The sequence below is a fragment of the Tympanuchus pallidicinctus genome, unplaced genomic scaffold, assembly GCF_026119805.1.
Source record: "Tympanuchus pallidicinctus isolate F22 unplaced genomic scaffold, pur_lepc_1.0 scaffold3, whole genome shotgun sequence".
Taxonomy (NCBI): Eukaryota; Metazoa; Chordata; class Aves; order Galliformes; family Phasianidae; genus Tympanuchus; species Tympanuchus pallidicinctus.
In genome coordinates, this window is record NW_026294747.1 from 48,681,475 (window position 1) to 48,696,593 (window position 15,119).

The 15,119-nt window shown below is 41.6% G+C and overlaps 1 protein-coding gene across 5 annotated transcripts in view; it reads left to right on the forward strand.

Moving 5' to 3' along the window:
• The first annotated feature begins 638 nt into the window (after positions 1-638).
• The window catches only part of WDR20 (WD repeat domain 20), a 44,267-nt gene continuing 29,786 nt past the window's right edge, over positions 639-15,119 (forward strand). Inside the window, exons 1-2 of one of the 5 annotated variants that reach the window (XM_052695849.1) lie at positions 639-1,009; positions 1,431-1,574. In XM_052695849.1, coding sequence (XP_052551809.1) covers positions 746-1,009; positions 1,431-1,574 — 408 coding nt within the window. In that variant the 5' untranslated portion in view covers positions 639-745. The remainder of the gene's footprint in view (positions 1,010-1,430; positions 1,575-15,119) is intronic. The other 4 variants (XM_052695847.1, XM_052695846.1, XM_052695850.1 and 1 more) reach the window with 4 other exon arrangements.

Here is a 15,119-nt window from a genome sequence, read left to right on the forward strand (position 1 = left end):
GATTCTCAGGCTGATCTGACTCACCCTTCGGTTGCATGATTACTGGAACTGATGCAAGGGAGGCAATGGAAAGAGGCACCTGAAGACGGAGAGCTCAGATGCATTTCTACAGCTAGAGATTAGTCTCCAATTAGTTTAAGCAGACCAGGCTGATGCAGTAATCAGAAGACACAGCTTTGCCTCCCTAGGGAAAGTAACCCTTTCAGTTTCTGTTCACTTCATCCCTTAAACCAGAGGAGGACATTGACCTGCTTCACCGCAGATCTGGCTCACAACAACGTGGGTTACGTGACAACCCGTTTTTCCAGTTAGCACTCAGCTGGGCCAACTCCCCAGCCTGGCCCTGCGCACGGCAGGCACCTTAGGCAGTCTCTCTTTACAGAACCATAGAATCGAGTCAGCGGCGGGTCGACTCGAAGCGTCCAACTACGGCTGCGCGTTCTCTTTCACAGACCCACCACAGGCAGCTCCCAGAACGAGCCCCCGCTCGCCCTCTTCCCGCCGCCGCCATCTCGGCCGCCCCTCCGGCGAGCCCCCGCTGCCCCCGCTCACCGGCCCCGCCCCTCCCCGCCGAGTCCCGCCCAGGTGCAAGCAGCCCGGCGCGTGCGCGGAGGCGCAGTAAACAGCGGCCGCCGCTCCTCCCCCTTACGCCGTTTGCGTGGCCGCCTCCGCGCAGAGCCGCGCGAGCGCCGGCGGCGGCGGCGGTTGCGCAGTGGAGCTACATCCGGGCACTGGGGCAGGATGAATGCTCCTTTCCAAGATGGCGGCGGAGGGAGGAGGGAAGGAGATGAACGAGATTAAGACCCAGTTCACCACCCGGGAGGGGCTGTACAAGCTGCTGAGCCACTCGGAGTACAGCCGGCCGAACCGGGTGCCCTTCAACTCGCAGGGCTCCAACCCGGTCCGCGTTTCCTTCGTCAACGTCAACGACCAGAGCGGCAACGGGGACCGGCTCTGCTTCAATGTGGGCCGGGAGCTCTACTTCTACATCTACAAGGGGGTCCGCAAGGTACCGGGGCTCGGCCGCCGCGCCGGGGAGCTCGGGGCCTCCGCGCCGCCCGCCCGCCCTCTGAGGGGCCGCCCGCCGAGGGGCGCGGGGCTGCGTCGTGGGCGGGGGGTGGCGGGACCGCGGGGCTGACGGCGGCCGGGCCGGGCTCGGCCGCTCGCGAGGGAGAGCTGGGGTGGGAGGGTTGCGTGAGGGAGCCGGCGCCCGCTCCTTCCCGGGGGTCTGTCGCGTTCGGTGTCGCACCCGTAGGTGCGTGGGGAGGTGGGGAGGGGTGGGATCGCTTGGGCCTTCCTTGCTGTGCGGGAATGGGGGCTGGGTGTTCGGTAGCGAGGAAACCGCGGGCCTCCTTCGCTCGCTGCTTCAGGTCGGAGGTTGGCGGGCTCCAACGCCGGGCGTGATTACGGCGGTGTCAAATCCCCAGTAGGGCAGAGGAAGGCTTCCGAGCTGTGGTCGGAGGGCTGCGGTATTCGCTGTAATTTTAGGCCTTTCTTACGGCTTTGAAGTACGGACTGGTTTCGAGGTTGTTCCTAAATGGGAGCGGTGCGGAGAGCTGAGTTTTAAACGTCAGGTAATTAATGCGGAGAAAGTTGCTTTTACGGAAGGCGCTCATTGGTGCAACTCGAGATAGACTTCTAATGGTTAACGTTAGATGCAGGACCAGTGGTGTGTGCATTTGATGTTTCGGGTCACCATATTTATGAATAAATCCCTTCTACTAGCTGTTTCTTAGGGTCGCTGCCTTTATGGCATTTAGAAGAGCATTTCTAACTTGTCGTGCTGTTTGAATGTCACTCAGTATATGAGAACACAGGCATAATGATCGTTAGGCTTCTGGTTTCTGTTTCAAGAAAGGGGGGTTTGTTATCTCGTATACTTGAGACTTAGCTTCCATAAGGTGAGTCTTTTGAAACCTTCCTGCCTTTAGTTTACCATGTAACATGGATAAGGAGGTGGAGAACTGGCAATACACCCAGGACTGTGCAGAAAGCCTGTGGGTGAGGAGGGAGTCAGAACTGGGCCTGCAGGCTGCTAAGCAAACACCCAAATCACTGCTCCTCTGTAAAATGTGAGCATCTACTGGAGAATTAAGTCTACCTCGTTATCTGTTTACTGTGACTTGACAGATCTGATATGTTCTGTATAATGGTATGGATTTTAGTTTTGCACTGCAGTGAATTTTCTTAACCTAGTTGTTTTAAATAATCCTTAGTCAACAGTCTCTTGAAACGTGTCGTGAGTGTTCTTCTATCAAACATTTAAGCAGTTGCTTTCTTTCCTATTTACAAGATATTATGACAGTATCTCTGAAAATCTAGCATTTAAACATGTGTGTGTTCTTATATCTTGAGTTTATTTTTTCCATACAAAGTAACTGTGGAGTTCTCTCATGTGTTACAGAATGAGCCTTTATGTAGTGTAGTTATGATACATGTGATTCTTGCAAGTCGTCTTAGTCACCTCTTGCCATGCTTAAAATAAATAAAAAATGAAATCTGAAGCTTGAAACTGCATTGGGAATAGGGAACTGAATGACTTTTTCAAATTGTAGAAAGGATTTTGAGATTAGTGTTCCAATGTATTTTTTTCCTGGCTGCTAAAAGCAGCTTTTGTGCTACATGGTAACAGAGAAAGTGTTAGTTTGTCAGATTGTTAACTTATGAGCTTTGTGTTAACCTGTTACAGCACTGCGTATTGTTTTCCTCATAGCAGTATAAAATGCATTGTTCAGAATTCATTCAGTGAGCTCTTATGGTACTAACAAATGAAAATATACTTCAAAATCTTTTTATGTAATGTGCTAAGTTCTGTAAAATTAATCCAGAGAAATAGCTGAAATAAGCTTAAGAAATATTTAAAATGAGAATAGAGAAGCCAGGCTGTCTTAAACTTGTAATGGTTGTTTCTTTGGAATTTATTTTGGAACTATTCATTTGAAAGGTGCTTTTGTCTGTGTACAAAGTTCAGAGAAGAACAGGCTGACGCTTTCAACTAATGACTGGGGGCTTTTGGTATAAAAGGTTACATATTTTCTGGCTATGGTTGCAGGAAGGAGCTACTGTTACCTAAGTTGATAGTATGTATGTCTTAAACTGGACAAACTAAACTTTGCATGGCTTCCACTTGTTGGGTGAGGGACCCAAAAATTTGTGATTTCTGCATAATACAAATGCTAACAACTTCTTTTTTGAGTTACTTCACAGTTATCAAAGTGTCTCTTTAAAACACTCCCTGATAATTTTCAGACTGTGATTTTCATCTTTGTGAAGTCATTAAGATAGAGTACAAATTGAAGTTAGTGAAGCTGTGTTGTATCAGGTAGCTAAGATTGTGTCTTTTATTTTACTTTTCCAGAGCAAGAACAGGAGCAAACTTTAAATGTTATACTTCTATTAAAATGAGTGAAAGAACCACCAGGGCTTTATTTTAAGGAGAAGTGTCTGATGCTGGGATAATTCTTGTATCAGTGATCTATTGCAGATCAGTACATATCAAACAGGAGTTGCACTCAAACCACAAATAATAGATAATGCTAATATTAAGTGAAAAGTACCACTTGTAAAGATGTTTCTTGAAGTCAGCGATGCTAAGTTTCCTTCTTTTAGTTTCCATTAAATCCTAAATATGTTGCATCTGCTATGTCTGGTTTGTGAATCATTTTTTAAAGTACGCTGCTAACACGTGTTCAGTTTTGGATATTTAAACTATAGAAAGTAAAACCTTTTCAAGGCATTGCTTTAAGCTTGTTTTATTTTCTAAGAAGCCTGATTGAGGAACAGTGTCCAGTGTTGGAATTGGAATACAGATAAATAATGATGATAGTTAGGAAGAGCAGTAAGGGAGCTTTGGTAGCATTTCAAGCTGTCTCTAGAGATTTTATTCCTTAAAAAGTAAAAAATGTATTTCACACAAATTCATTCTTAAATGAATATTCCTTAAAATAATAAAAGCTCAGCTTACTTTCTTCTTTCTTACCATAAAGCATTGCCATTACCACGAAACGTATCACTAAATTGCCGTGTATTCCATGGCAGTGAAAGGACATCAGTTGTGAACCACTGCTGTGAGTTTTTTCTAGTCTGTTATTTTGTTTGTTTTTTAGGCTAACAAAAACTTGATCAGTTCTCCTTAGCTAATAAGGTAGTGCAGGCTTCCAGAAAGCTATTGTTTTTTGGTTTGTATCCACTGAAAAAGGAAGTGCATGTATAGTTTAGAAAGGAGAAATTGAACTGTGATTGAGAGGTGGTTGCTTTACATATGTAAGTATATAATTATTCTCAACTATGCTGAGTGTCAGTAGGCTTTCCCTTACAGTCCTCCTTAACTTTGACATTAAGGCAAGATACGATCTCCTGTTAAACTGAAAGGTTGAATTTTTGTGAACTCAACTGATCTAGTGACTGCTGGAAATGATGGTACAGCAGCCAGGTATCTTCTTGGCAGTGTGCTCCCTATATCCTTGCTAGCTTTGGCTGTGCTCAGCCTCAGTTTGAGCTGGTTTAGCTTGACAAAGTTTAGCTTGCTAAGCTAGCAGTTCAGTACATGCGCTTTTTTAATTTTGATTTGGTGAGTTGAACCATTTTGTCTTGGGTTCAGGTATGAGCAAGCACAGTGAGAGCAAAGAAAGGGGTGAAAAGGAACAAAGCTGCCTCCAGGCTGTCAGGTTGGATTGGTTGCCTGACGGTCTCACCTGATCAATGCCTTTACTGCTGCCTTAAGTTCAGATTCAGAATGATCTGTTCTTTAGGGATTGTTGAATTAATCTTGAGAGTTATAGATGATAGAGGAGGCTTTTTCTGTTTCATGGAGTAGAAGTATAAGGTAATAATTCAAAAATGATTGATCAAGCCATGATGCATTGGTGCTTTGGATGGGTTGCCTTTTTCTGCAACGCGCATCAGGAGTGAGGGCTGCTGCTGGAGTCTTGCTGATGAGACAGTCTCAAGGTACGTCTGTCTGGTTTGTGTCTGGTTTTGCAAAATGGTTTATTAGTTGATTCATTAAGCTTGAGAAGGAGCATGCTATTTCATCATCTTTCTTGTCATAGGAATGACTGACGGGACAAGGCTTTCTAGATCACTGCTGACATTTAACTACCAAATCTGTTTCCCTTTTTACTAGGAAACTAGTGCGTTTTCCCTTTCCCCCCACCACTATAATTAGTGTATTCTCTCTGTTTATTATAAAGGCTTCTGGGCAAGTCAGCATGCAGCTGAGGCTTCAATACAGTCACATGAAGGTGCATATTAGCAGCAGCATGGCACTGTATACAGGCTTGGTTTTTACCACACATTGAGTTGTTACTGAATTTGAATGCCATTCAACTTATTAATTTTTCTTTGCTAACATGTGGCAGGCTTTCCCAACAGTAGTTGTTGGTTTACTTGTTTATTTTGAACTTCTTTCCTGCCAAAAGAGAATGTCTTCAGTTGTATTTCTTTTCCTCAGCTACTGAAGGCAGCAGTCTGTCAATAGCTGTGTGATGTTAGAGCGTGTTATAATGGTATCGTAGTGAAAAACAGGTAGCTGGTGAGCTCAGGTTGGGGAAGGCGTGGAGGGTGGAATCTGTGTGCTGTCTTTTCAACCTTACATTGAACAACTGACTTAGAAATAATTATATTTGTACTAAGATGAAGGTAAGCTCATATCTTAATGTTTTTTACAGCATTCTGGTAATCCCTGGTTATCAGCAAAAATACTGCTGACGTGCAGGATTCTTTCCTTTGCATTACTCTAAATTATTCTAAATTGCAGTGTAGTGTGTCTATTTGGTGAATTCTTAAATGTCTTTATTGGGATCTCTATTGTCCAGCTGAGAAGTATTACACTTGGTGATGACTTTTGTTCTATAGAATGTTCATCTAGGATCTTGTCTTAATGATGGAATGATAATGGGTGGCATTTGTCACCGTGCTTAGTATATTGCTTCCTCTGGGAAGGGTAGTGCTCAGCAGCTCTGGGTTGGAAGCTGGAATCTGCAGAAACAGCACATTTTCTCAAACTGTGGTGGGGAGGTGAGTTAGTACTACTTTATATTGAGGTATCACTAGGCTGTATCAGACCTCCAGAAAGATGCGCATTCCAACAGCATATATGAGCTGTGGAAATATTGAGGTTTGTGAAGATATTTTTAGGTACACTTGCTCTGAAGCACAGTGAGGTGCACCTACATCTTTGAGACCAGTTTTAGAATAAGATTGCCACCGCCCTCATACATCACTTAAGAACAGCGTTCCTATTTTTTTCCTAACATCTAACAAAACTTTTTTCTCGGAGGGGGAAAAAGCTGATTGCTGTTTTCTGCTGGGGCCATGGAGAACAACTGACTGCCTTTGGCAACAAATCTAGATCTCCTTTAACCTTCTCATGTTGTGACTTCTAAGTGTTTGATTGCTCTTCTCTGTTAGCTTCAATTAGCTAGCATTATCTGCAGTACCTAAAGGAGATACCGCCCCAGAAAAAGGGAGAATAATTCCCTGTGTCATTCTCCTGATCCTCTTGCTACCATATTGAAGAATGTTGAGATCCTCAAATTATTCTCATGGTATTGACTTGCTGGGATGGTTTACCGCTTCTTTCCTCCGTGCTTTCTTTTATTTTGTCACATGGCGTATTCATTGAATTCTGTTCTATTTGCTTTATTAAAAGGTGTTTTTATTTCCAATTCTGTGCTGCATACTGCAAATAATCCTGCTAATGTTGTTGTTATTCACAAGTCTGGTGTGTTTTCTTGTCCTTTAAAAAAAAAAAAAAAACCCTTAAAAACCATGATACTTAGCTTGCTTGTAGGCATCACATGAGGCATACGAACACAGAAGTGTTCCTAATGTCAAGGCATTGTGTTTGCTGCTGACCTTTTTCTTATAGTCCTGTTATTCTTATTTTTTCTTCAGAATACAATTAGACTGATTTGATGCTGACTTTTGGCAAATTTGCCATCTGTGGAATTTTCCCCTGATTGTCCGGCTGCTTATAGACATTACTGCGGTATTTTTCATACCAAGAAAAGGCTGTCTGTAACTGTCAAATTCTACTACAAAGTTTTTGGCTACTAGAAGTATTGTGGAAATGAAATCAGAACTTTCCTCAAAGGTGTCTGATGCAATCCTGTAGCTGGGTAAATATTTCTATTCTGTGCTATGAGGGCTTGTGTAGGCTGCATCTATTCAGTTGTTGTGGATGTGGCACTATTAACCCTTTTAAAAAAGACATTGCAGATTTGGTTGGATGTGCTTTTATATGGTTGTTTTCTCTCTCTGTGTGTGTGTGTGTGTGTGTGTGTGTGTGTGTGTGTGTGCGTGTGTCCTGAGAGATCCCTCAACTTCTTTCTGAGTTTTTCTTCCTTGCATTGTAGGTAAGAGTTGCATTCAAACTGGATTCACCAGTCCTGTGGAGGTGTTGTGGCTGGATCACTAATTGGCTTCCTGCAGATCTGTGCTTGTGAAAGTATTTGAAAGACTTTTGGAAAATCCAGGCTTTTAATGGATAGGTAGACTCACTAACTGAAGTGCTGTGATGTAGCTGGATGCTTTCTTTGATTCTAGCTGGACCCCATGCTAAGGACTGCCAGGACTTGTTACAAACTGCTCTGGTGATCTGATTTTTTTTTATTTTTTTATTTTTTTTAGGATTTTTGATTTTTTTTTTTAAGTTTTTTTTTTTTGTTTTCAACAAATGTCTTTCAATGACACTTCTTAGGAGGGAAATAGGCAAGACTTAGTGGTGGGTTACAGGGTAACAGATAGTTTTAGCAGGTTAACTCTGTCACGAGGCTTATACAGAACAATTAGGGCTGACTTGAGAGAAAACCTGACAAATAAATAGCTGTTTTAAAATGACCCTATTAAACATTTCTTACTGTGGAAGAGAAGGGGATACTTGCACTTGATGAAGCCTACAAGTTGATGATTCCCTGGGGGCTGCTTCTGTTCTGTATTCAGCATTAATCTGTAGTGCTTTCAGCTTCTCTAGTCCATGCTCAAGTCCAGGCTTCCAGCCTGCATTGCAACTGTCTGACTTCAGTAAGCTGTATGTTGCAGCGGCAAGTGCTGGGAAGGAGATGAACAGGTCGTTCATCTCTATTTGCCTGTATGGCAGCAGTGTTTTAGTGTCAATGCTGGGCCCTGCTGGCCAAACCCTTATGTTGGTAGGCAGCATTTTGTAGGCAATATTCTGTAACTAGGGATTTTTTGCCACTGCAGGTAGAATTTTTGTTTGGCATTACAAATATATTTCTAGTACACTAAGTCAGAGGAATTTAAACTAATATAAAACCATTCATTGTGGTACTTAATCTTTGCAGGCCAACAACATTTTAGTCATAATGCCTCACACGCAAATAATGATCATTTGTAGCACAAACGTTTTTGCTTCTGGAGAGAGCTTTGTGGGCCAGCTTTGTCAGAATATTGACGAAGGAGTTGTGCTTAGATTGCCAGGAGTTTGCATTATGCTTTGACATCTGACAGTTAATAATTAAAATGAATATTGAAGGTGCTTCAGACTCTATTAAGCCTTGCATAATCTTATCTCTGATTGGCTCACAGGCTGTAATTGGCGTTTGACATTGCAAAATCAAATTTAGTGCCCTAGATTGAAGTATTGCAAGTCTGTGTGAAAGAAGCCATCTGAAATGCTTATTTTTGAGTGATATGTATTCAAAGGCCACTTGCTGTCCAGTTGTCCCAACTGTGAGTTGACACACTTGGAAACGATGCTGTTTGAAAATGGGCAAGGAAAGCCAAAGCTTTTCAGCCTAATAACGCCATTCTCCTTCAAGAAAACTTAAGGAAACTAAACAGTAATAATAACTGTGCCATAGTGTAAGTTGAAGTAATGATATTTTGTTATGTCCTCATGAACTGACAATCTTTCCTTCCTTACCTCACTCTAATAAGTACAAATGTGTATGCGATCCATCTTCCAGCACCTAAATTGCTCCAATTTCTTGCCTCCTGTAGTTTAAACTAAAGCAGCTGTTTTTTCTTGTTTCAGCTCCTGTTTAGCAGACTGCTGGTAGAAAACATAGCCCTATAGTTTTTGTGGGCAGGACCACCAGGCACTGCAACTGAAGTCTTTCCAATGACTGTGACATAACTTGGAGTCGGAATTTACTCTTGCATTTTTCAGAAAAGCTGTTCATAATGCAGTGACAAATCTTTAAGCGATGCTTTCTGTAAAATGATTTCAGTTCTGGCAAACCGACCGTGATCAGTCTTTAATTTCGTAAGTTAATTGTGGAATTCACAGGTGGCTGCAGTGGTCGAAGTAGTAATGCTTTTCTGTTGGTAACTCTGTGGGACTGGAAAGTGGTTAATAAACAGATCCTTGTTTAATAATCCTCATCTTTGCATGCATGGAGAATGTGAAATGCTGTATTAGAGTAACTGCTGGTCTGAGCAAGAGCTCTTAACTAAAGAAAGCCCCGGAGTAAGGAGGAGAAGCTGCATGAACATTGGATGTTATAAGCAAAGTTATTGTCCTCAGTCTACTAGGAAAACAAGATGTAATTCCTGTTATCTGTATTAGGAATTTGCATACGTTTGTTAGGAAAGTGATAGCATGGAAAATTTCCATGGGATTCCAGCTTATGGTTTTAAAGCTCCCTCTTGACTAAAGGAAGAGGAAGCAGTGACGAAAGGAGACTGAGTGGATGTCAATATATATTGAGGCTGTGTTTAAAAAGCCCAGAAGTACTGTGAAATAAACTGTTGGAATGGTGCCTTGTGGACACTTCAGCCTGCACAGTCACAAGGATAACAATAAATATGAGCAACATGACTTTTTTAGACCTTTTTAATAGGAGTGTGGGCCAGAAGTCTTAAGTAGCTAGCTGTGTACACTGAAGGTGTCACAATGGTCCATCTTGAAAAAGTGATTTGAGTGCAGGAATAGTTGCATGATTTGGCAATACAGCTTTCAAAGTTTGATATTTTGAAAATGCAGTGTTTCTTACTTGTATTACCGATGCAGCTGTGTTAATCCAGGTGGATGTTTTTAAATTTGTTTGCTTTTTCCCCCAAAGAAGACTGTCAGAAATATAGGGTGCTCTCAAGGAAACTGTCCAGTGATGTTCATGTCAGCCTAACACGTGCCATGGCTTTCCTTTCTCACCTTGGCAGGGAATCTGTGTTCCCTTGTGCAGAATAACTTGTAGCAAACTCCTGCAAAGCCGTAATGTGCTGTTCCTCTCAGTGAAGTTTGTGACCTTCTAACAGAGTTGGCAGGATAGATTCAACCGAGCCAAACAAAGTTCTGTGTTTGATCCAAAGTGCAGTATTTGAACTGGGCTGGTTGAAAGGTGGGAATGGTTCTGACAGCAGAAATCCCTGGCGCGTGTAGAATTCGTATGCCCGTATCAATGGGATGGATGGTTAAACAGCTGAGCTCTGTTCAGCTCCATGCTCTAGCACAGGCTGCTTTTATGACCTTTGGCAAAAGGCTGGAAATGTGGATGGTTACTTGTGGCCAGCACAGCTGCGTGCAGGAAGATCAGTAAGTGACAAGTAGCAGGCAGATGGCTCCCTTCTGTCCTTCAGGAGAAAATCATAGGAAAGAGGCAGTGTTGTGTGTCCATTTGGTAAATTCAGCACTTTCAGACCTTTCATGGTAATTTTTAAAGAATATGATTAATAAGTGCCGTTTTTCCCCCCTCACCTAATATCTGTGCCACTGGAGTTGTCAGCTCTCGTTGCTACTTAGAGTATCTTCAGTTCTGCGCGTACTTTAAAATAAGGCTGTTGGGAAAACTTGTGCCCAGATCAGATCAAGTCTTTTGCTCTCGAACTTCCAAAACAGGATTCTGGTTTGCAACCTAGGTGATATCCCAGACCTCGTGTGTGTGCGATTATGGAAAATCTGAGTTCACAGCAGCGTATCTGTCAGGGATTTGGTTCTCTGTATGTTTTCTAGTAGCCTGCCTCTTATTCTTATTCAGCAACACTTTTTGCCTCATTGGCCTGGGTTGTTGTGAAATGTCTTCAGGCCCAGAAGGAAGATACAGTACTGTAAATTAACGTCAGAACAAAGAGTTAAGGCAGATGTGTTATTTCATCTGTCTGTTACTAAATACAACCACGAAAAGTATAAACCAATGGGCCTCATTCTGGATGGGAGCATAGATTATATATTTAGTAGATACTTTATTCACATACCTTCTGCAGAACTGTTCTGGGGCTGTAAGAACAACAGCGAGTTGCATCTTATTTTTAGTACAAAAGTAACTAGGCTTTGTTCTAGTAATATTTTTGTTAACTTGCTGCAACGTGAGGGAGTTGTTGGCTTAATAAAAATAGTGTATGAAAAATGTCTGGCATTCCTGTAAGGCTTGCAAAATCCAACAGCCAGAAAGGGACACAGCTTTGACTTGCTGGACAGACATTTCTATATTGTGTTTGACTCTTATTGAGCTTTGTAATGAAAAAAACCCATAAATTGATTAACAATTAACTGCTACAGTGAAATAAGTTTCTATAGCAACAGTGCAATGCGGGCTACAATTACTCAGGCTGCTTTTCTGGAACAGATAAAAATTTTTCTTTCAAGCAGTGAATTTACGCTGCTGGACTAAAACATTGGTTTGTTATAGCAACGGATAATCCTGAGCTCTTTGGCTGCTGCTTTTTCTTTTTAAATCCTAAAGAAATAACTTGGCCTCTTTTGTGCTACAAGAGAGGTGGGAAAAACATGAGAAGATAAATACTAGAGTGGTGAACTGGTGGAAACACAACTTAATATTGCTTGCCTGTAGGCTATTTAGTATAACAGAGCTATAATGGATGTGTTGTTAAGCGGTATGAATTTATACTTCCACCTGTTGACAAGTTTACATGAAATGGAGCTTGCTTTAATTTGATAAAAATGATCGTATAGAGGCTTGGAGATTACAAGTAAATTGGCTAATAGAGTTTAGTCCTAATGAACTGAATGCTGATATTGATTCTATAAATCAGTCAGGTTCTTGTTTGTTGGTTTGTCTGTTGCTCTGTGTATGTTTGGAGTCTCTGCATATTTTGTTTGTTTTGATACTTGTGAATGCCCTTAGAGGAGTGTTCTACTGCAGGCTTCACAGTTAACACTGGGAAATACGAGGGTTTTATAAAGGGACAACTTGACAACTTTTTTTTTTTTTTTTTTGCCACAAAGCGCACCTGTAAAGCCACTTTTTGGAAGTAACTATTTGTTACTTGTTTTGGTCTTTTTAAAATTGGAAGAAATGGCATTTGAACAGCTGTGGTTTAGAAGCTACTGTTGCTTTGGTCTTTCAGCAGGGAACTTAATCTTATGTAATGTGTTTTAAGGATGCTTTGGTTGTCTGAGCACTCGAAGGAAGAACCAAAAACAGTGGCAATATAAAGTCAGTACCAACAGACAGCATTCACAAATACGTATGTTCTGTTGAGGTGTCTTTCTTTTTCTGGTAGCAGAACATCGTACTCACATTTGGAAATAGAAGAATAAAATAAATTCAAAGCTCCAGGGAAAGTCCAGGCTTTGGAGGTGTGACTTGAGCAGAACTCTTGTCCAACAGGTTGGATAACTTCCCTGTGTGTGCTCAGGAGATGAACAAGTCAAGGGATGATGCTGTCAAGTCCCGTGATGTTTTCAGTTTGTTCCATGTTTCAGGGGCCACCGAAGAGCAGTCAGCCTGCTCTAATTTCAATAAACAGCACTTCTAGCAGTTACAACTTTGTAAGTTTTACTTAGAGATTAGCCAATTTAAACAGTTTCCAAGTGAAAGAAACTTGCACTGTTCTGTATGTAAGTATCCCTCCTGAGCCAGAGCACTGAGCAGCAGTTGCTGAATTGGATGTGTGTGCTTTTATGTGGAATCCATTTAACATTTATGTACCTATTTTCCTTGCTTTGTCTCTCACATCTAGTGTGTGTGTGTGTATCTTTGTACAGGTTGTCTGAACTTCTTTAGCATTAAAAATAGGTGGGAGAGGATTGCTTATAAGTGCAGTAAGTCGTGTGGGTAGACTACAGCATTAGGAGAAAATGAAAGGGTCTACTAGAGTGTGAAGAATAAGAAAGAAACAGAAATGTAACCTTCCTACAGCTGTGAGTTTGTTATAACCTGCTGAGGAAGGGATTGTGGTTAACTAAATGTATATCTGAAGAGAATCTTGTCAAGCTTAATTATATATCTTTCCTTGACTACTTTATAGCTGCTTCAGTAAACTGTAATTCTTGCAGTTGAAGAGACTACACTATGTGCATTTACTACTCCTGTAGCAGAGGAGGATTGGAACCATCATTATTTAGTTTGGAAATTCACCTCTGTGTGTTGAAATGCCCATTGCACTGGTATCTCAGTTTAACAAAGTTATGAATGACATTTAGCTTCAAGCATCGCTTCAATCCCCGTCCTTTTCTGAACTGTCAATTCTGGTTTCATCTATTAGATATTTGAACTGAGGGAGATCTAGAACCTAAGCTCATTCTGTTGTGAAATGGGGAATCGGTACAACTCTTGATCTCCTTCTGCGTGCCTTGCTGTTTGAAAGGACTGTAACAGCTGTTGGGAAGAGAACCTCAGGATGAGGTATTTTAGCAGTGATTTTGGAAGCGACAAAATCTTTTTGTCTTTAAGTCATCAATGAAAATAGTAAACAGAGTTCTTATAATGAAGTTGAGAGGGAGCACTGTTTGTTTTCAATGTTCTGTATGGAGAAACAAGCCACTATCAGAACCGTAGCCAATGAGGAACTGTATTGGAATTATGGACTGTTACTTATGGACTATTTGCTTCAGCCTGAAAGCTTTGAGAAGATGTAGACATTACAGCGTGGTTTTCAAGCTGAGCTAGCTTGAAGTACAGCTGTTGAAGGCAGGAGGTAAATGTAACTCAAAGATCGGTGAAATGAGTTTATCAGTAGAAATAGGGAAGTGTCTTTGCTGTTATACGAGGCATTGAAGAGTTGTCTTCAATACTGTATAAAATTTTAGTGACTCATGTTGATGAAAATGAATTTCAGCTGCTGCTGTTAGAAGGTAGTGTGTGATGTAACGCTGGCAAAAAATGAACGTGATTTCAAGTAGCCTAGCAAAGCAGTCACTTTCTTAAGTTGTGAGAGGAAAGAAGGGGAGAATAAATAATATAAAACCCTCCGGAGATGTCTGAGAGACATTGCCAGATCTGCCATAAATCCTAATCCCAAAAAATTTGCTATTAATTCAGAAGGATTCTGCTCTTTGACCAACCCTGCTGTAAGCTGTTGCTAATAGCTGAACAACTGCGTAATGAAAATAGTGCGGTGTCAGAGGTTATAGACTCCATGGGAAGTACAGAACAGCTTTTAAGAACAGGCAGAGCGTTTCATCCAGAAGCTTCTTTCAGCCCAGCTGGAAAAAGCAGTGAAGAAAATGTATTTATAGTGATACGTGTCCAACTATCTGTGGTACCCAGAGAGACTGCCTCGCTAGCTTTTAGATCCAGAAGAGGAAATGAAATGCAAGACGCAGAGGAGGCTGGGGACAGTAAAGCCCAATGAAAGAGTGGGAGTACAGCTGAGTTTGCAGATACTGTAGAAAGAACATGCAATGTTTTGTGGAATCTCAGTAGTTTTACAAGCAAGCTTCAGGATGGTTTGTTCCTTAGATTTTCTTGTATTGTAAGTCTATGCAGCAGACATTGAAGGTCAGAATGATTTGTCTGTAAGCATGAGATTTTCCTGAATAGTAACGTCACGTAGTGGTGGGTCTGTTAATTTATTATTAAGGAGGTGACGAACTACATATGCATTTATTTCTTTTCTTGGATAGGGGATCTTAACCAACTAAGCAGTAAACTGCTTTTTATTTCAAGATTTCCTAATGTTACCTACTTTTGTCTGGAACTTTACTACACTAAAGCATTTGATGCATTTTCCAGGAATTAGGAAAGACTTCTGTGCTCCCCCAGTCAGGTGTTTTCATATTCATGATTCTGTAATTGAAATGAATGTTTGAAGAAGGATCTTTCTTCGAAATGGAAACTAACAGAGGCTGGTAACTGTTGCTTGGCTTGGCCCTGTTGCTTATCCATAGAGCTTCAAGTAAGTGAGCCAGTTACCTGGCTCCTCTTGCATCAGAGCAGCAGGACCGTTTTCCCCCAGGCTATGAGCTTTGATGT